The sequence below is a fragment of the Amphibalanus amphitrite genome, unplaced genomic scaffold (assembly GCF_019059575.1).
Source record: "Amphibalanus amphitrite isolate SeventyFive unplaced genomic scaffold, NRLGWU_Aamphi_draft 000007F_arrow, whole genome shotgun sequence".
NCBI classification, from domain to species: domain Eukaryota; kingdom Metazoa; phylum Arthropoda; class Thecostraca; order Balanomorpha; family Balanidae; genus Amphibalanus; species Amphibalanus amphitrite.
The window spans coordinates 138,516-159,204 of record NW_024881503.1 but is presented as its reverse complement, the minus strand read 5'-3'; the positions used below and the strand labels follow the sequence as shown (position 1 = coordinate 159,204).

General features: G+C 48.3%; 1 protein-coding gene across 1 annotated transcript in view; it reads left to right on the top strand.

Annotated features, from left to right (window-relative positions):
* The first annotated feature begins 10,884 nt into the window (after positions 1-10,884).
* LOC122378236 (microtubule-associated protein futsch-like) overlaps positions 10,885-20,689 on the top strand; it is a 54,482-nt gene continuing 44,677 nt past the window's right edge. The window contains exon 1 of the mRNA XM_043359067.1: positions 10,885-11,016. Coding sequence (XP_043215002.1) covers positions 10,896-11,016 — 121 coding nt within the window. The 5' untranslated portion in view covers positions 10,885-10,895. The remainder of the gene's footprint in view (positions 11,017-20,689) is intronic.

The window sequence follows — 20,689 nt, the reverse complement described above, 5'->3', positions numbered from 1 at the left end:
TCGCATGCTTCAATTAAAAAGAAACCGGTTATCATTGATGGAATAGAGGTTCATGTGGTTGCACCTAACATACGTGTAAAGGCCACCGAAGTGTCAGCAAAGACGCGTCGAAAGTATTTCTAAATTCCCGTTCCATTTAATGCATTAGGTGGGTAACGTAGCGATTAACGGCAGCCGAAGCTTTTCGTAGAGTATTCCGATTCGTATTGGAATGCGAATCATCCTCAATTGTACGGCCGCTACTCCCCGAGCCCGATTACGTCACGCCGACCAAGTTTTGTAAATACAAGTTAAAGTGCTCTTAGTTTTGTTACATCATTGTTGGTGAATGCAAAGTACGAATGATCCGACTCAAACGATTTCTTGTGGAGTTAAGTCTTCATGAGTTTGTTACTTTTACAAACTGCACATCATATCCTTAGGAGTACCGCTCACGGCACGGTCTTTCAGGATCTACCGTGGCTCTCCCTCGCCAGCTGCAGTCTGGTGCGGCGGAACGCGGGTCAACCGACGTGAATCACGGGCCGCGAGCTCGCTGCCACCGAGGAGACGGTCACCCTATCCAATCCACTAGTCCACACGGGTTCTGTTTAGATGAACATTTAACACATCATTGTTGGTAGCTCTATCAAAAACTACTGTCTGAAAATCGTTACCCTGGCCTAATTGGTGATCTTACACGGCATAATTGTTGCACAGAAGCGATGCAATATCACTTCTGTCATGATTATGTCATGAGCTTACAAAAATATCCTTACCCTAGGACTCACATTAGGGCACTACACAGTGATGCAAATGGGGTTCACGAGTGGCCATAAATACCAAAAAGTCAAGTTTACCCAAATGAGTAAATCGCTATATGGCTAAACAAAGAAATGTTTGGCGCATCTGAATTCACATAGTTTTCATATTTTTGTCAAAACCGGCCTCGTGTATGATTGTCAGAAGTCGTGACATTTTCTATGTCGTAAAATGACTGTCAGATACCCGCAACTTCAAACACCGCTAGCGTACGTTCATTTAATACAAATGACAAAAATTATACATGGCAATGATCCCTAAAGCCTGCTGCTTCTCAAGCCGGGTCACAAAAAGCCGCATCTTTTTTGGTTTGGCGGTGATCTAATCATTTGTCATCATGTTGCAATCGCAGTTTTTTACTAAGAAATATTTGCTTTCGTTTCACCTACAGCAGTTTACACAGTGTGTGCCCGTTAGTGCACCATACCATATCATTCCCTAACCATTTCTGAGTCACACTGTGAAAGAATTAAGGCGCTAGCACAGGGCAGACCGGCGCTATTGAAGTTTTTGTCCGGCGCGGTCGGGTGTCGCGGTCGGGGCGGATTGCTTTCACCGCGGATCGCAATTTCGACAGATGTTTAACTTTGAACTGCTATAAGTAAGTCAAATATTGACCTTAAGTCAAAAGTAATATGCTCACTCGCGAGACCTTGTCAAGAGCAATCCATTGGTTTTTGTCGCGAGGCGATAGGACACTTCGTTTAGGAACAGCAGAGGGATGCACCGACGAACCCCGCTGAGGCCGCCCGCCCGCGGCGCGGCCGCCCGGGCTGCCCACCGCGCCGCGGCACCCGACCGCAACGGACGAAAACGTTAGTAGCGCCGGTCAGCCCTGTGCTAGCGCCTTCATTCTTTCACAGTGCGGCTCAGAAATGATTAGGGAATGCTATGGTATGGTGCACTAACGGGCACACACTGTGTAAACTGCTCTAGGTGAAACGAAAGCAAATATTTTTTAATAAAAAACTGCGATTGCAACATGATGACAAATAGTTAGATCAACGCCAAACCAAAAGAGATCCGGCTTTTTGTGACCCTGCATTAGAAGCAACAGACCTTGGGGATCATTGCCATGTATAATTTTTGTCAGTTGTATGAAATGGACGCACGGCGTTTGAAGTTGCGAGTATCTGACAGTCATTTTACGACATAGAAAATGTCACGACTTCTGACAATCATACACGAGGCCGGTTTTGACAAAAACATGAAAGTCATGTTTTTTTTAGACACCCCAAACATTTGCCTGACTGGCCATATTACGATTTATTCAATTAGGTGAACTTGAAATTTGGGCCTTTTCGGTATTTATGGCCACTCGTGAGCCCCATTTGCATCACTGTGCACTAGTGAGAACCGATTCAATAATGTGTTGGTGGATGAAAATATCTCACAAACGACTTCCGTTAAACGGGCGACTTCAGTCACCCTCACACTAGCTGCCTTCCTCCTGGATACCTGGTTACCTGGTTACCTTGGTCGATCAGCCACTTGCATCATGGCGTGACTACGCTGAGTCTGATCTTATTCTTGGCGTTCCCTTCGATATTCATCCATCATTTGTGTGCCGGTAGACACGGCATGGTCGTAATTATTCAGGGATTGGTCGCTCACGGAAGGACACAATGCCAGATCAAAAGTTCACCACCCAGGGAGGATAAAACGAGTTAACGCCTTTTTAGCGATAAGCGAGCGGGTGCAATGATCTATCACTAAGCTGTAGGCAGAGAAGCGGCAGCTGCCTCTTCAAGCGTTGAAACGCATTCAGTGAAATGAAACACCTATCTTTTCGACATTCGTTGCCAGATGACACGGTTGCAGCCTGCAGGTGCCATCGGTCCAGCCGTACTTGATATGTAGAAGCGGCCTTTGCACATGTGCACCCAAAGTAGATAGGTACTCGTGCGGGACATTTAACTAGCTGAGACCTCTCTTACAACCAACATGAACGGTTTGGCTTTTGATGATAGAAAACAACCAACGCAATGAGCAATCTCGTATTTTTGTTAGCCGTAGCAGTTTCCTTCAATGTCAGTTATGGTTCTGACGTAGTTCAGACTCGGTAGACTGATCCGTAGTGTACTATCCTAAGGAATAAACATTAGTTGGCCTACCGTCTACCATTCTTGACCTGAAGTCCGCTGCATCGCCTCCTCGTACCGTCGCAAATCTGCGACGGGCCGTGTCTGCACTGAGAGGTAGACTGCACCGCAACACAGTCGGGTTCAGCGGCACAGCATACCTTACCATCCAAAGCTTTCGGCGAAAAACGATGAACTGCATGCTCCAAAAGGCTTCGTCTAAACTTTGCTCCACTGTCGCTTGCCCTTTAGGTCCTAAAGGGCAAGTAATAAGTTAAGTCGTGCCTACGTCATGCATAAAAAGTACTGGTACAATTGGTTAACCATATATTTCTGTGAGCCGATGTGCAAAGGCATGGCACATACAGCCCATATCCTTTGAACACTTCCACCGCTCCATTTTCACGTCCATTTCTGAAGTGTCGGCTGGCAGTTCTGACAGACTGGCCAGCGACAGGCGTGGTCTACTCCCTTTCCAGGGCAGACGGCTGAGGTGGGGCTTCGTACCTCGTCTGCACTGACTGGCTTCTGCCGAGCCTCAGACACAGGGTGACCCAGCTAAAACACCAGCCGACTTCGGTCGCGACACAAATGGGATGAAATCGAGACACTTTTGGAATGATGCCATAGTGATGCTATTGGCGTGTCTGGATTTTGTGACTTTTAGTGGAACTGGACTATGTATAGGTATCTGACCTGAGCCCAACGAAAATGGTTGAAACTTCAAAGTTGTGTTTCAAGGTTTTTATAAAAACAGGTAAAAAAAAACTTCATTGGTGGTAAAAAAATGAACTCGAAAACGACATTGAACGACTTACTAACTTATCTCTAAATTTCCAACAATGGTTAAACCAGACTTCTCTATATACGGAAGTCTGTGGTTAGACCTATCAATAAGCATCAATAAGAAGGGGGAATATTAGCTTTCGAATGTCAGCTATTTTCAGGAAATGCAGCACACGATCCCGCCTTTGAAGGACACATATCTGAGGTCGACCGGTCACATGTCAGGTGGACATTGAAGAAGGGTTGGGTCACGTGACCGCCGCCTGGCTCCGTCTGGATCGATGGCCCGTCGAGCCACTGATGACGTCACAGGGCGGCTCCTTGCCGTCCGTCTGGGCGGGGCCGATCTGGTAGCATCGGCTCCGGTCTTCCCGGCTTCTCACAATTTTATCTCTTTAGACACGCCGTCGCCAATAATTATTGAAGACAAAAAGATGAAAAAGAAATAGTTACACAAGACAATTTGACAGAATGTCTTGCATGGGGCTAGACATGGATTAACTGCCCATTTATCTTATGCTCAGGTACCACCATGACCAAGCAACATTGGCACGGGGTTTATGAAATTATGCCAGCAGCTCAGCGCCATCCAGATGCGTCTACGGACTGGCTAATTTACTGCCCACATTTGCATATCGCATAAACATTACATATGACTAATTTGAGATGCCAACTACACAATCCTGTCATTGAGTAATGATAATATTTTTCGTTGCATAAGTTTAATTCTGAGCTCATCAAACAAAGCAAAATTCATCGAAAGCGACAATAAAAGCAAAAATAGCTCAAAGAAAATCTTGTTACGGAAGCACAGTCACTTATCAATGCAGACATTGTTGGCTTGTATGTTAAATAAAGAGGACAAATAAGGTAAATAACTATATATTTATATTTTGTATCCAATAATGCTAGCTGCTGGCAAGAGAAGCATAAACTCTGCTCAAATAAACTTCACTCCAACAAGGATAATTACCATTTTCACAGAACACACCAAAGGGCCTTGCCACTGCTGGTGTCCGTTTATCCGCAATGCAGTTGTCGCTTCCGCGCTGCAGTGTTCAGTCGACCCAGTGCAAACAAAACGGACCGTGCCAGCCTGAGACCCGATGTTTTTGACGCTGAATTCATGACCAGCGGCTTTAATACACAGATGGAGCACACAACTTCACCAAAAGATTTATCATATGTAACCGTAAAACGGTGATGTCTGTTACTGTAACAGAATAAGAATACTTTCAGGACAAAAAGAAAACGCAAACTTCCATGTTCTAAAATGTTCGGTTATTATGTAAATTTAGCATAGGGATAATTGCTAAGGTGCCCTTGTTGCTAGTGCTTTTTATACGAGTATGTTTGCATCCACATGAACTACGAGCAAGATAATGCATCAAACGACTGCAATGCACAGTTCTATAAAATATTGGCATCAGATAATTGAAATATTTTCCTTTACTTCGATGAATCAAACAGATCACATCTGCAAACCATTGTGCAATGTTTCATTTTCTCAATTTTCAAATCACAATTAAGAAGAGTGCGTAGGAATATAAAATTAGGCTTACAGATCATTTGATTAGCTTGTGTGAATAATTCAGTTAAAAAAGATAAGCAAATTTCAACAACGAGTGAAGACGAAAGCCCGGAAGCGACTTTGATCCCACCTCAGTCTACTCTTTTCAACCTTTGTGTCCTTGACCTCAGCACTTCAATCTCGCCACCTCGCGCTAGCGAGGTACACAATTGAACACGACAGACTGCCAGTGCAAATGGGCCCACTGTGTTGCAATAAACATCGATTCAGTCAACACCAGTGGACATATATAGCTCCAGTCTGGACCGACCTCGCCCGGCCTAGACCCTCCCCCCTGTTCGCTTGGACCCCCCTCCCCCTTCCCTTCCCCCTTCCCTCCAGTCCATCCAGCTCCTACGATACAGCCAGGTCTCACATGACTCCTGGGGCATACAGACGAGCCGTTTGCCGACCGCGTCGGGCAACGGCCAAGAACTCACTGTAATGGGAGCATTGTGGGAGCAAAGGATACGCAGTGAGACGGCTACAGCCCCGCAGAAAACGAGCGTAGCGCCATTACGAGACGTAGTGACTAGTAGCTGATTTTAAGGTATCGAGTCAAACTGTGACCTCTGAGGTCAGGTCAAGTGCTTCAAGGAAGTGGTTCAGTTTTTGGTAAATAGCTTCGACAAAAAATGGCCGCAAATAAGCAGTGTGGCACAATCATGTTTGTCATGGCCACACGCATCGAATGATGAATTTTTTTTTGTTCAGGCGAGGTCAGCTCAGGGTATTGACCTCAAGTCAAGGTCAGACTAAAGTCACTCAGGTCACGGGGTTGGTAGGAGGAAATCATTAAGCATAGCGTTCGATTCGGCGCTAAAAATAACAGTTTTTTTTATTCTCCCCCATTTACATATACCCAATGGTGAGGTCACACGACTGACCTGACCTCTGGTAACCTGCAAAATCATCCGAGACGTAAAATTTATGAGGGGCTCGGAAGTTACTAATTCCTATAAGTTCTATGTCTGGCATATATGAAAGCTCCTCTGGCACTGAGGGCGTGGCGAAGCTGCGACATTTTAGGCCCGTACAGACGTTCACTTTGTTGTGACGCCATAAGTCAGTAAGTAACCTGGCCTGAACTTAGCAATTGGCTGGTGCCACAGCCCTCAAGATACTGCTCTTGAATCACAGGTCAGGTGTCCTGTCAGCTACAGCTATATATCAGCTATGTATCTATGGCCAACACATTCCGAGCAATCGCGAAAATTTGGTAGGGGGGGGGGCGGGGGGGCATCCATCCTCCGGGTGCCTCCCCCCCCCCCCCCCGAGGATAGGTGCCCAACCTTCCCCTGCCGGGGAAGGTTGATGGTATGGAAGCTTGCCGGCAAGTTATCAAGCCAACGTCTTCTTTGAAAACCAACCAGCGTATCTCCCTTCATTATCACTCATGACCGAAAGTCAGGCGACCTTTAGTACCTCGTCAGTGAGTTATGACGAAGGTCAAACGTCGGTCGACCTCAACTATCTCGTCTGAGACAGAAGTCGAATCAACATCAACCCACCACAGCACTCAGCGCTACGAAACTCCCGGAGCCCGCTGAAGCACCCTGCGGACCAGACACGGCGTCTGTCGGTGACATAAAAAATACCGACTTCAGACACCAGAGAGGTCGCCCTCCTACCTAGAGACCAGACCGATGTGATAGCGATGACAGCCGAGCATACGGCGAGCGGGCGCCATCTTGAAGTGACCGATGCAGGCTGCCCAAGGCGATAGGGCACGCTGATTGGCTGAGTGGTCACGGCACGAGCACAAAGCTAGGTATCTTCAAAGGCGTACTCCAATCAGCTTGAACCACAGGTTCACGTGTCAGACAGCTACTACCTAATGTTGACATGTGGTAAGAGCAGCTGTATGTTCCTGTCGATGCCGATTTCTTATCTTACCAGGCATAACGCAACATAATCAGAGAGCTAATGTGTCATAAAACGGAATGTTATGATATGTAGTCACATATCTGTGGGCATCGATAACATGGAGTGGTTACCTTTTTAACCCGCGCACCGACGGGGGTCTGCGCCAACTTAGTACCGACGGGGGGGGGGCGGATGACCGCCCCCCCCTGAGATCTCGAGAACGAAGCAAGATAGCGACAAGCGGTAAACGGCATCGGATACGCACGGACAAGGTCTACAATTTTTACTGAGGTCATTTTCAGGTCAGGTCAAAGATGACGTCACAGGGGTCGAAAAAGTCAAAATGGCGGCGCTAGATATGGAGAGGGTTTTTCTCGAATAACTTTCGAAGTAGTCAAGCTAGGAACAAACTAAGGGCATCATCGTGATCCTCTCGTCAATCCGCATCGAATGATATATATGTTGACCTCGAAAGGTCAAGGTCAAAGGTTGACCTCAGGTCACGTGACCTCGAGGTCATCATGTATATCATTCGATGCGTCTTGACGAGCTGAACACAATGAGACCATCCGCGCGGCTGTATCTTGTTCCTGTAAGGAGTTATTGGCAAAAAACCTTTGGTGACCTTTGATGACGTCACATGACCTTACAGCTGCCCAACAGCAAAACAGACATCAAGGTAGTGAAGGTTGATCGTATGTGAAGTCATGTATGGTATATGGGGCCATTCCGACCCGTTTTAGTGGTAAAAACAGGGAGTTGATTTTTCCCCCATTGACTTATAATGGGGAGGTCGCGAAATTGACCTGACCTTAGGTCACCGACATCAAAATTCCGAGATATACAAATTGTAGCTACTAATGACATAATAACATCCTGCGACTTTCAAAGGCCTCCGACATCTACTGTAGCTCTGGCACGGTGACAAAGTTGCAAAAAAGTGACTTGAGGTTGGGTCATTCAAAGTGACCTGGTGACCTGACCTTAAAAGTTAGGAGGTTCAAACTTGCACACCATGTGTAAAATTGATGAGAGAATAGTCATACCAAATTTCGCGGCGCTACGCGCCGCGGTTTTCCCGCTATCTGCGAAAAACCTCAGGGGGGGGCGGATATCCGCCCCCCCCCGTCGGTGCGCGGGTTAAAGGTATGACAAGGGTAACTAGATAGCCATTCATACAGCCTACCAATTATGTCCGTTCAAATAGCCAAAGTTTTGCTGTTCAGTGCCCAGCCTTCCCGTTCGGCAGTTATCGAAAACGATTAAATTTAAGAGCCCTGAAAATAGCAAGTGAATATTGGCGCAGCTACCGATATCAAACAGCCAACCAGAAGAGCGCCAGTTGATGGTTGTGAAGCCAAGTGAAAAAGAACTTCGTTCCGTCCGAAAACAGAACACACGACATTCAGTCATCCATGGACCACTGTCATATCGAAGAGACACTCATTTAATAACGGCTGAAGTCTCCGCCCTCTCTAAAAACGTCGCCGCCGCCGTCATTCGATGGTTCGATGGAAACCGATCCTACCCCTTCCAGCAAGAGGGATGTTCCAGAGGAGTTGCTAGGATAACTGTGAAAATGAAGAGTAAACTCTCTTCATAAAAAAACGAATGATATGTATGCCGAGGACGGAGCTGGCTCACTGCTCAGGACTCAGGAGCTTGGCAATTGGCATATTCTACCTATGTGTGAAATTTTATCAGAAAACATATTTTGTTATTCACACGGAGGCCCTTTACAGAGAGCATGAGATGGATCGGTGAAACGCGACTGATAAATGCACCATGACACCACTTGACATTTCCGCAGTCCAAGTGGCCCATGTCCCACGTCTGAGTGCTGTTTTTGATATCTCCCAGCTCTTCCAACAACCTCTCTTCCAAAGTCTCTTCCAACAACCCACCCTACTTCGCCCTCCACCCACCATTTCTACCTCCTCGTTGTCCGTAACCAATTCTTCTCCCCACCGTCTAAGTTCGCCCACCATCCACTGTACGTGACTGGAGAGCAGCAGTCTCCATTTAACGGCCAACAATCCGTGCCCGCCGGCAGCCGGCCGGCCCACACCAACCTCTTGCCCTCACAGCTGACCGATATCGCCGGCGGCTATTCACAGCAGCAATTGCCGCCAGCTAAAGCCGGGCGTCGGGCTCTCAGTGTCGCAGTGAATCGACAGCGACAACAAGAGGCGACAGCGGGCGATCGTATCTTATCGGGTCAGAGAGGTGGCTGGTGATGATATTTCACCGGGAGAGAGAGAGAGAGAGAGAGAGAGAGAGAGAGAGAGAGAGAGAGAGAGAGAGAGAGAGAGAGAGAGAGAGAGAGAGAGAGACAGAGAGAGGGAGGGAGAGAGAGAGAGCAGACAGACAGACAGACAGACAGACAGACAGACAGACAGACAGACAGACAGACAGACGGACAGAGACAGAAACAGAGACAGAGACAGAGACAGATAGAGAAGAGAGAGAGAGAGAGAGAGAGAGAGAGAGAGAGAGAGAGAGAGAGAGAGAGAGAGAGAGAGAGAGAGAGAGAGAGAGAGAGAGAGAGAGAGAGAGAGGTGGCTGGTAAGCCCACGACTCGAGTGGATATTGGAGAGTTGACATAATTCACCGTGGAACGTACTCGTAGTTCCTCATTGGTAGTGATTTGATAAACCTCCATATTGGAGAGTTTGATTTGAGCTGCCGTGGAACTTCGTTCCAGCTCTGATTGGCTGAGATTTGTCCGGGACTAACTAGTTAATTGGGTGTGCCGGGTCCCACTACGATTAACCTGACTGCCGACTGGAGCCAGCAGGCCGGCCCCCATCATGGCCATTGACTACAACGCGCCCACATTCACTCAGTTCAGTTACCCCTCCTATAGTCAACGCATCACTGAAACCACGCTCACTCAGTCACCATACCAACCACGCCCATTTCGGTCACCATACCAACCACGCCCATTTCAGTCATCATACTACTATGACCACGCCCTCTCCAGTCACCATACACACTAACCACGCCCCCTTCGTCACCATACAGACTGTAGCCACGTCCCTCAGTCACCATATACCACTATGACCACGCCCCTTCAGTCACCTTATCAGCTGTAGCCACGCCCCCTTCAGTGATCATACCACTATGACCACGCCCCTTCCAGTTACCATAGCACTATGACCACGCCCAATGCTTTCCAAACACTGACTGGGACCGCGCCTCCTGCTGTCGCATACCATGACCACGCCCCCTTCCACCAGCATGCTGAATTGGACCACGCCCCCTGGCCACGCCGCGCCCATGCTGGCTGGATCCATGGCCCACCACCGCTGCATTGAGTCCCATGGCAGCCAGGGCAACCAACACCTTGCCGCAGGGGACGGTGGGGTGGTAAGGGAGGCATGGAAAGACTGACTTGTGGGAAGGAAGGTATTAACTAAGTGTGAAAGGTGGTGGACGAATGACTATGAACGGTGGAAAGGGAGCAATAGATGATAGATGATGAGCTAGTCAGTGGCCGTAGGAAAGAGTGTTGGATTGATAAACAGGGAGCGAAGGCTATGGACTGCGGCGGGCGGCACAGGATAGCCCGGGGCGCGAGCGGCAGGCTGTGCCCGCTATGAACTCTGGGCGGTGGGCGGCGGGCGGCGGGCGGCTCGGGGCGGCGGGCGGCTCGGGGCGGCGGGAGTCGGGCGGCCCGTTCCAGACAGCCGATCGATCTGACGCGGCGCGCCGCCGCTGGCGGGGGGCGGCGGCGGCGGCGGCGGCGGCGGCCGACCGGCGGACCGGCCGACCGGTCAGTGCGGCCGGTGATGGCGGCCCCGACCGGTGACGCCGGGGGATCGCCCCTCTCCGGCTGCTACCTGCTGGTGGTTCTCAGTGAGCCCCACCGCGCCGATCACCGGCCGCTCATACTGCAGAGAGTCGTCAAAGGTAGGTCACCGGCGCACAGCCCGGCAGACTCAGCAGCCAGGGGCGCTGGGGAAAGGGGTGTGTTGTGATGGCAGAGTGTTTTTGATAGAGTTTTGTGGTCCACGGGACGTGTTTTTCGTGAGGGGATAAAGATTAGGATTATTGTTACAGGTCATGATCGCTTGGGCAGACTGAGGGGCTAGCAAGAGGCTTGAGGCGGCCTGAAGACTAAGATGCAAAAAGCCGTCATATTTGTTCCAATAATGGAGAACGCAAAACCGCCAATCCATACATAAGACGCTGGCTACCAAAATGTGAAAGGTGGCTAAAAATAAGCACAACAATGTCTACATTTGACTACGACGCATACTGTATACCCATCGTCAGTCGTTGCAGCAAGGTGCTGGTTAGTATGCCTACTGCCCACAATACAACTTCACTATTAAACGAAAACAGAACGCATACCAATAATGCCTGACGTCTATCAGTAAATTACGACTTACGTCGTTAAATGCACATTGACCGCATTACAGTTCCATTTCGTGATCGCCATGGTCCAGCTGCATCGCACGGTAAAGCCGTTAATGATCCGTTATTGACATAACGTAGATGTCAATACGATGCTCGTTGCAACGACAACGCGAGTTCTATAGTGGGACCACACCCAATTCTGGCACTCGAGTCAAACGGCGCATTGGCGCCATCCGATACGTGAAATAGAACCGGGAATTGATGTTCGATCGCATTTCCGATCAGATCCTGTGACGTCATCGATCTGAAAAGTCACACGACCATAGCATGTTTACCCCGCTGTGTATTATCATTGATTGCACCAGCATTTCATGGATTAATCCCAATATCACACCAAAAACAGACTATCACACGCCACCAATAAAGTGAAACACCATCAGTGAATCCACTTTCAATAATCAATCAACCGCAATAAATTATCTAGTTACGCTCACGCCCCGGCCGGTCCAAAATTGGCCGGCGGTGTGGGTCGCAGCCACGCGGTCGACTCGGGCCATCCGGTGTCGGCAGCGGCGGCTGTCGGCAGCTGAAATATTATCGACCGTTGGCCCGGCCAAGCCACACCCTTTGCGGAGGGCCGACCCGGTCAGCGGCAGAGACCGGGAACCAGCGAGCGTCTCCTCGCACTTACAGATCCGTCTCGAACGGGCTGTATGTGGAATACCAGCGGCGCCGCTCCAGTGAGCAGCACAGAGCGTCTCTGAGAGATCGGGCCGTATTGATTTTCCGGCTGCCGGTCGCTCTGCCACGCCCATTGCAACATACCGAGACGGAGTTTGCAATGCAATTGCTCGCGGTTGGTTGGTTCGGTTGGTTGTAATGCTCGAGGCATAGCAAAGGAGCTGGCTGCTTGCACTCTTTGAGGCAGATACAATGTTTCAGCGTCATCACCACCACGTTTTGCGTTTGAAACTCCGTGATACGACTTTATAGTCAGGTGCCACAAACACGGTAGGTGCAGCAAAAAATAAATAAAAGATAACGTGAGTAGAACATTGGTCAGTTTGCAATTGCAGTGGATATTTTTTGTAATGGTATCGTGTATACCAGATAAAGCATTTGATTGATTAAAGTAAACAAGATGCGAATACGGAGGACTTCAGGGGACATTTCGATAAGATTCATCAACTGTAAAAACATTCGTAACGTTCCGGTAGTTCAAGTGGTACAGGGCCAAACTCAGATTTTAAAGAAAAAACATGTGAAAAAGAGTCATTGGGGCAGATAAAAATTGTTAAATTGTTATTGAGTGTTGCGCACGATCAGAACATGCTACATTCATTTTCTGGAGAACAGCGGTGACAAAACCGAGCAGCTCAAAGGTAGGTGAATATATTCCTGCCCGGGGCCGGGATTATTCAATAAATGTCACCGAGGTTTTTTAGCGAAAACTCCGAGGGCCGTTGGGCCCGAGGTGCTTTTCGCTAAAAAAGCGAGGTGACATTTATTGAATTCCCGGCCTTAGGGCTGGAAGGTGTTTCCCATACCTGCCAAAAAGCTCACAACTATAATTGATAGTGACGTCAGCAGCCGTGTGGTTCAACGCGTTTAACCACACCCTTTGAACCACACGGCTGGCAATATTAAAACACTGCATTAAACTTTGAAAAGTGTGGTACAGTGCACGTGCCATTAAAATGCCTGGATGTCTCGATTTAATCATGCAATGTAGCAGGTATGGGAAATTCAACATGATATGTCTTAGGTCTCAGTCGCCCCAGGACAGCTCAGGCGGGGTTGGGTTTCCTTGCAGTGCAACCGAGTCAGATTTACCTTCAGGGAATATTGCTTTTTAAAAATCGGTGCCATCCGATTACCATTAAAATGATGTGGCCAGCGACCATCTAAAAGGCCACCGCATCAACTTGTGCATTCAAAACGATAAGAAAAGAACAATAGTAAGAAAAACGCTTCCAGTTAAATGCCATTTAGCGTTTGTCGGTCTGTCGGTATATTATTCCACCATCATCTATCCGTCTGCTTGCCGTGCATCCATCAAATGTAAAGGTCAGCAGACACCGCACCCGTGATGGCAGCTCAGTTCAAACCGGAACATAATGGCCTGTTGATGGTTCGGACTTCGGACGGGCTTGATAATACTTTGATGAATTTTTCAGAGAATGTATTTGAGATAAGTGTTTTTTGGAAAGCCGACCGAGCCCACAAACTTATTAATGAGTTTTGTATTACCCGGTCCTAGATGATAAAATCGTTTTGGAAGCCAAACACATGCCAAAAAAACATGTAACATGTTCTACAGAACAAAATATAGGGACGTGAAATGACCTTTCTAGTTAGTGCTGCTCAGAGACTCATGGGGTTTCACAAGCTGCATTCAAAGTCACATCTTTGAGCTTCCCCGTCCCATCTCCCTGCTCAGAAGTTTCAGCCCACTGAAGTCCGACACGCTGCGTGCTCAGGCATCCATCTTGCCATTTTCCACTAGGAGACAGCTGACCTGACCGCAGCGAGGACCGCCAGTCCCCAGCTTTGCGTGCAATCTGGCTCTCATAAAACGAACCTCGGCGCTGAAGCACCACTACGTCTGGAAAGTAGGAGCAGTCCCCAGTGTTATGGCTACCGCGTCTCAACTTGGTCTCAGTTATAAACTCGGCGAAGCAGCTGAATTTTCCACGGCATGTAACTACTGCCTGGCCGTATAGAGCCCGCTGAAATCACCCGGACTTGATGTGTTCTAGTCAGGTTGATTATGTGGATAACAAGCGATGATGAAGATTATTTGCGGTTACACGAAGCTACCAAAGAGAATGTAAGGTATCACGCTAAAGCCAGGGGGTCTAAATATAGCTCGCTTTCCACTCATATTATAACCGCAGAAAACTCAGTTATGGAGTTCTCTTTCCACTGTAGACAAATCTTTTGTAGTGCAGTATAGATGTCCCTGTCTAAGCTATATTGAGTGAAATGACACCAGAAATCTTGTTTGCGTCTCTGGAATATGAATTCATTTCAATACTTATTCAATAGACCACGGTGAGCCATCAATCTCGCTGCATTATCATCGTGATCATCAATTCATCCACACCCACATCGATCTCGGATCTCCCATACATCTTCGTTAGGTGAACCGATCTCAGTCTGTGCCAGGGGAACATAGTTTTTTATCAGCACACACCTGAGCGTTCCCAACGCAGGTTTGATTGTATCTGACAACGAGAGAGCCAGGTTGGTGTTGTTCTAACAATCACCGCTCTTGTTTCAAAGACGGCTAAACAAAAATGTTTTATAAATTGGTCTCCACAAATGCATGATGCAGAGGTTCCACCCATTCGCCTTACTTGCATTTTGTTGTGGGGATATCGGCAGCGTGCGAGGCCGAAGGACAATTTATGATAGTTTTCAGCTGACAAGGATAAATAAATTTAAATAATTCAACAAACAGGTCACATCCAAACAAAACTCAGCCGGTAGGAAAATCCTGAACAATTCTGTTGGAACTCCTGATGTCAGCTGATTGTGGAACTGCTGTCAGCTGATCAAAAATTCAAAGCTAGGTGATTGGTGATATGAAAATCAGCTGACAGGGTAGGCAATAGGCATCCCTCCACATGTCTACTGAACTGACTGCAAAAGCCCCAATCAGCACGTGGGCTGGACGTAAGCTGATGATAAAAATAGTATCGAGAAGATGACATCAAACCGCGAAAGATCAGCATGGACATCCTAAGATCACCAACTGACGTAGTGCACTAACACCGACTGTCGGGCGATCAACCAAGACGCATCACAAAACAGCGTCCATAGCCAGTCTTTGAGAACGGATCTTTTGTCGGCGTTGGCGTGCCTCCGCAGCCGCGACGTCGAGTTGGAACGCGGAGTGATCAATATCACTGTGACCCGGTCCGCAGCCGAGGCGGCGGCAGTGGAGACGCCTAGGCGGGACGGAGACGGAGACGGAGACAGAGGACGGAAACGGCGGACACGCCTCAAAATTAGGAATCACCTATCATGGGGATCAAAATTATTCAAAATTAGGAACCACCTATCATGGGGATCTCTAAAAGCGTCGGTTTACGGATGTATTATTGCGCAGAACATGTCTAAATAAGAATCTCTGGAATCATTGGAAGCCTCATATCGAGCAATGTGTCTTTGCGACCAATGACACTATCTGAGCACAGGAACATCAGACCTTACGAATATTTCAGTACCCATTCCAGATTGAATTTTTAAGTGTACACCAGGATGCCTGTCCTGATTCATATTAATTTCTATCGATCAGCGTAAATGGCAAGTTCTGTGGGCCATGAGAATTGGTAACGCAAGTATCGAAACATAACAGAAATCTTGCCAACGTTTCCTATTACATTACATTGGAGAAATGGAACAGCCGTGGTGGCTGAGACAGTGCATGGTAGAATATTCAGGAAGTAGAAGAGCTCACAGCGGAGCCATACCTTTGGGTGTCCAGGAAGCTTCCGTAATGGCTTCCAGGGGAGAGGGATTGCCCCTGTCGGGTGCCATCGATGGCTGAGGGGTGGAGGGGGAGGGAGGGGCAGAGGGGGGATGCAGAGGGGGGACTGAGGGGGCGGAGGGAGGCGGGGAGCCAGCCCCAGAAGGAGACCACTCGTCGCCAGCGGCCCGGTAATTACCGCCGTCGCCGCCGTCGGCACGGGACGGGCGGGTCTGCGGGACGTATTGACCATCGACGGCCTGTGTCGGCCACCGCCGGCGGATCATTCATCCCGCCGCCGCCGCCCCCGCCCCCGCCCAGACAGCGGCTGCCAGCCGTCTGTCGGCGCCTGATTAGGTTTTCTTTGCGGCGGCGCTGTGACCTTGACCTTTGGCGGTCAGAGAAGCTGATGGTCTGTCTGTCCCAGCAGAATGCTGTTGTGGGACTTCGGGGTCCGCCCCGAGTCAGTTTCAGACTCCAGTCAATTTTACGACCGTTTCTGTTATCTAGATGTGTGCCATTGTTATTTCGTGTACGGACCTTTCTATATTCTTCTAAAAACCGTTTCCTATCATTATGAAAATCATTTATGACAAATAATCGATGAAATCCTCCGAGAATCTATCATAACTTTCACAGCGGGATCTTTTGGATTTCGGTTTATAAATTGCGTAGAAATTATTGGACCAATTCCAAATCAATACTTTTTAGGCTGATCACTTTTCAACGACTCTATCTTTCTTGAGCCAATCGAAGACCCTTTCATTTGACGGCCCAAACCTGAAGAGCCTATTAGAAAAGATTCAGTAAACTGAGAGCGCCACATCCCGCTCCTGATCCTATCTATCTGAGTCGAAGCTTGAAGACAAAACCAGACGTATTGTGTAACATACAACCGACAAGTATCATTGGGACGCATCGAAACGTCCAACATGTCTGGTCGCTTGGGAGATGAGAGCTGATATTGTCGTATAACCAATACAACTCTGAACGAAATACGTCCACCACTTCAATCTTAAATATGTTTCAATAGTGTGACGATCGATAGTACGACTTTCTGGGAACCATTGCCGTTTATGTACTCTAGTTCAAGATATACTACTATACTAAAGATACTTCAAGCGTCCTGAACTCTCCCCTCGCCCTCCCTCGTGGACATGACTCAACCCAAAACACGTGCTCTGTGAATCACCCTCACCGCCCGTTCAGACACAAACTATTCGTGAAAACGGACGGTCGGTTCGTGAATCGATCCCCCAACGGTCACGGTCGAGTGGCCACCCCCTGTCGGGGGACGCGGGGGACCCCGGGTGCACAGACAGTCTGGCAGGGTGGAACGGGGGACCATACTGGATCATTGACATGCCACAGTGGGTTTCGTCATTCGTGAGACGTGATATCATAGGTAGCGGTTGGTAGGACACTAGGACATGTATGATAAATTATGCTTTTCCTTCCAATTCCCTTCTTCATTTGCTGTGAAACTTCTCTGTGTTGAGCCGAGATTGGCTTCAGATTTTCGCATGAATTGTTCCAATCTTTATCAGCCTCCTCTTTTCTCTTCTATGCTTGTCTAGCCTCCCTCTCTCCCTCCCTCCATCTCTCTTTTTTCTCTCTCTCTCTCTCTCTCTGTCTCCCTCTCTTTCCCTCTCTTTCTCTCTCCCTACCGCGCTTCTTTAGTGGTCGATCCTCGCTCTCCACTCCACTGTAGCCGACCACACTGAAACCCGCTACCAGAGCTAGTGGGGCAGCCCACCAGATAATTACAGTGATGTCATTGATCAAGCCGGATCGCCCGGGACCTCAGGACGTTCGGGAAGCACGGTTTATGCGTTCTCACGATGGAAAATGGAATGGAGTTTCAGCGGTGCGTGCAGCGTTTTGATAGGTTGAAAACACATGCACATATAGTGCATTAATGTGCATGAGTACATGCACAAAACGTTTAACAGAAAACGCATCACGTATTTGCGTTACTTAAAATGTTACCGGCTATGAGAAAAGTATTGCATGCCTGCATTACACCTGTTATCACATCCATATACTGTCTACCCCCACATCAGCGTCGCATTACCTATCGATCCTAGCAAGTGCAAGTGCTTACTGATTATCCTCCTCTTTATATGGAAAGAATAACACCATGAATAACCCCTCCGTATTCCACAGAATCACAGCAACTCATGTGTAAAAATATCCCACAATAGCGCACTTATCCGACATGGTATTACAATCAGCGTCCTGAAGAGGCCCCGCCCTGGGGTCCGACCACGCTCTGGGAATAATAGACTTCCCCATGCCCCCCGCTGGGGGAGGAGTGGGAGCGACGGGGAGGTAGAGGGGAGGTGGAGGGGAGGAATAATTCCATTTTAGGTCATGATGGACGGACGACACGCTAGTCGGTCCGTGACAGGGGTGAGGGCAGGCAGAGGGAGAGTAGAGGGAGAGTAAAGGAAGAGTAAAGAGTGGTTTAGAGGTGCAACGGTAGGCGGTTCTGTGCGCTGAAAAAGACGAGACGACTTGTTGAAAAAGGGACTACAGAGAATACACTAAAACTCGAGGTTTACCCGTACCAGTATCTATCATGCATGACTGAATCAATTCGCGACCTACCGCAGTTCAATAAATCTAAGATGCCTATAAATCAATGTAAAAAGTCTGTGTCCCCTCGCACACACGCACACCGTCACTTTGAAAGAAGACTTTCAGTTCTGATGTGCCTCTGAACACACGAGCACATTTGTTCAGATGTGCGCGGAGCCAGCTCCCCACAACTTCGCTCGTCTGGTAGACTCGACACCAAAACAACATCGCTGCGGCAGCGAAAACGTGCCGAGATCAACTTTGAAATAGTATAGGGCCAACCTGTAAGTTGGTGTCTGGCCACTATTGAAAATCCAGCCTCTTGCTGAGCTGCGACAAACGGTGGGACATATTTTCTTCAGTTGTTGGATCAATTATTGAACACTTTGGAAGCTTTTTAGAATGTGAAAAGCAAGCTGATTGATAGCATAGCCACTTAACGGCTCGTTGGTCATGGTTCATACAGCTAAAACACATAACCATTGTGGTGGAAAACTCAATGGTTGTTCTGACATAAATCTGGCATTATAATAGGCAGGTAAAACATTAAGCCCTCCCAATATCCACAACCAGAAAAATGCTCATGAGGTTGAAGAAGTGAATCGTCTGCATTGAATGTCATGTAAAAAAACAGATGCATTAAAAACTTATTGCATTACAAAGCAGCCCTATACAATATCCCCATATATCGTCCCTTCGACTCATATTTGGTATCATCGGACAACCATAGGCGTAACTTGCACAAAAAAAAAACTATAAAATTGGGCCCTTTCAGCCCAGCTCATATCGTTGGATCGTATTTCACCAATCGAGTCGACCAGTGACGTTTCCAGTAAGTCCCGTCTGGCTCGAAATCGATAGCGCTCGTTGCGTGTGGTAGCTGTCACCCACGCAATGACAGCGCGCTCACAGCAGAAACAGACGCAGTAAATTACGTAAATTACGTGGACTAAGAATTTACCTATGGACCAGCCCCGGTGAGAGTGGGATGAGTTGTTTGGGGTTATCAAGCTGAATTTCAGTAGCGGGGAAGCTGAAGCTCGTATACGGTTAACGTCTGAATTGTCAGGTCCAAAAGGCGCGCTTCTTCGCTATACATAAAAGCATGCTGGTGAGCGACTTCGCAGATTGAAGGTTGCCCTTATAAAAAGTGTAACTTCAGAAAATGTAACAAAAATTTCAGCTCTTAGATACATATATGTTCCTTTGCTTATTTTTTACAGAAATTACCAGCAGGGAAAAGCCCTATAAAAATATATTGCTTACAATGATGCTTGAGCCATATCTGTAGACGGGTCTCGCCTCGCCACCCCGGCTCCGACACGCAAGCTTCACAAGAGAGCTTATATTGCACCACCACCTCCTCTTTACGAGAACGAGAAAGGAGTACCCACAGCTCGTGCCGGCCGCCAGGACTCCCCGACACGAGAGCGACAACAAACCGAAGAGACATCGGAAACTAAGGTACTAGGGCTGCAACTAAACAGAAACTAAAGTAACAGCCTCGTAGATAATTACCAGTAAAACGCCTTTTGGGCGAAGAACGAGCGAGCGAGATAGTGAGCCCTGCACGTGCGGAAGGGCGAGAGGGTGCTTCCAACGGGCTTTCGCAAAGCACCCTTCTAACTGGTCGCTAGCGGTGTGCCAAATTTGAGCGCAATCGGCCCAGCCGTTCCTGAGATCTGGAAGCGGCATTCTGCACGTGCGCACGTGCAAACGGGGTCCAAAATGACTTTTGCACGGCACCCTACTAACTGGTCCCCAACCGTGTACCAAATTTGAGCGCAATCGGCCCAGCCGTTCTCGAGATCTGGAAACGCCCCCTGCACGTGCGCACGTGCAATAGCACCCTAACCGCAACACATGGGAATGCATTGCCTGGTGGGTGCCTACCTGTATGCCAAGTTTCAGCGAAATCGCCCCAGTAATTACCGAGTTACTGAAATGGGAACAAATTTGGCACCTCTCATTGTTGTATTTTGCACGTGCACTGGGGGTGACCCACATGCATCGAGAGTATCCTATTTTGGGTAGAAGGGATGCTGCTACCCTATAAAAATTACCGGAAGTCAATCGCCCAAGCGGCTGCTGAGATATGAGCCTCTCAAAATCACTACTTTTGTAAAACAGCTTGAACACCCTTGACTTTTCACGTGGCACGTGCCACGA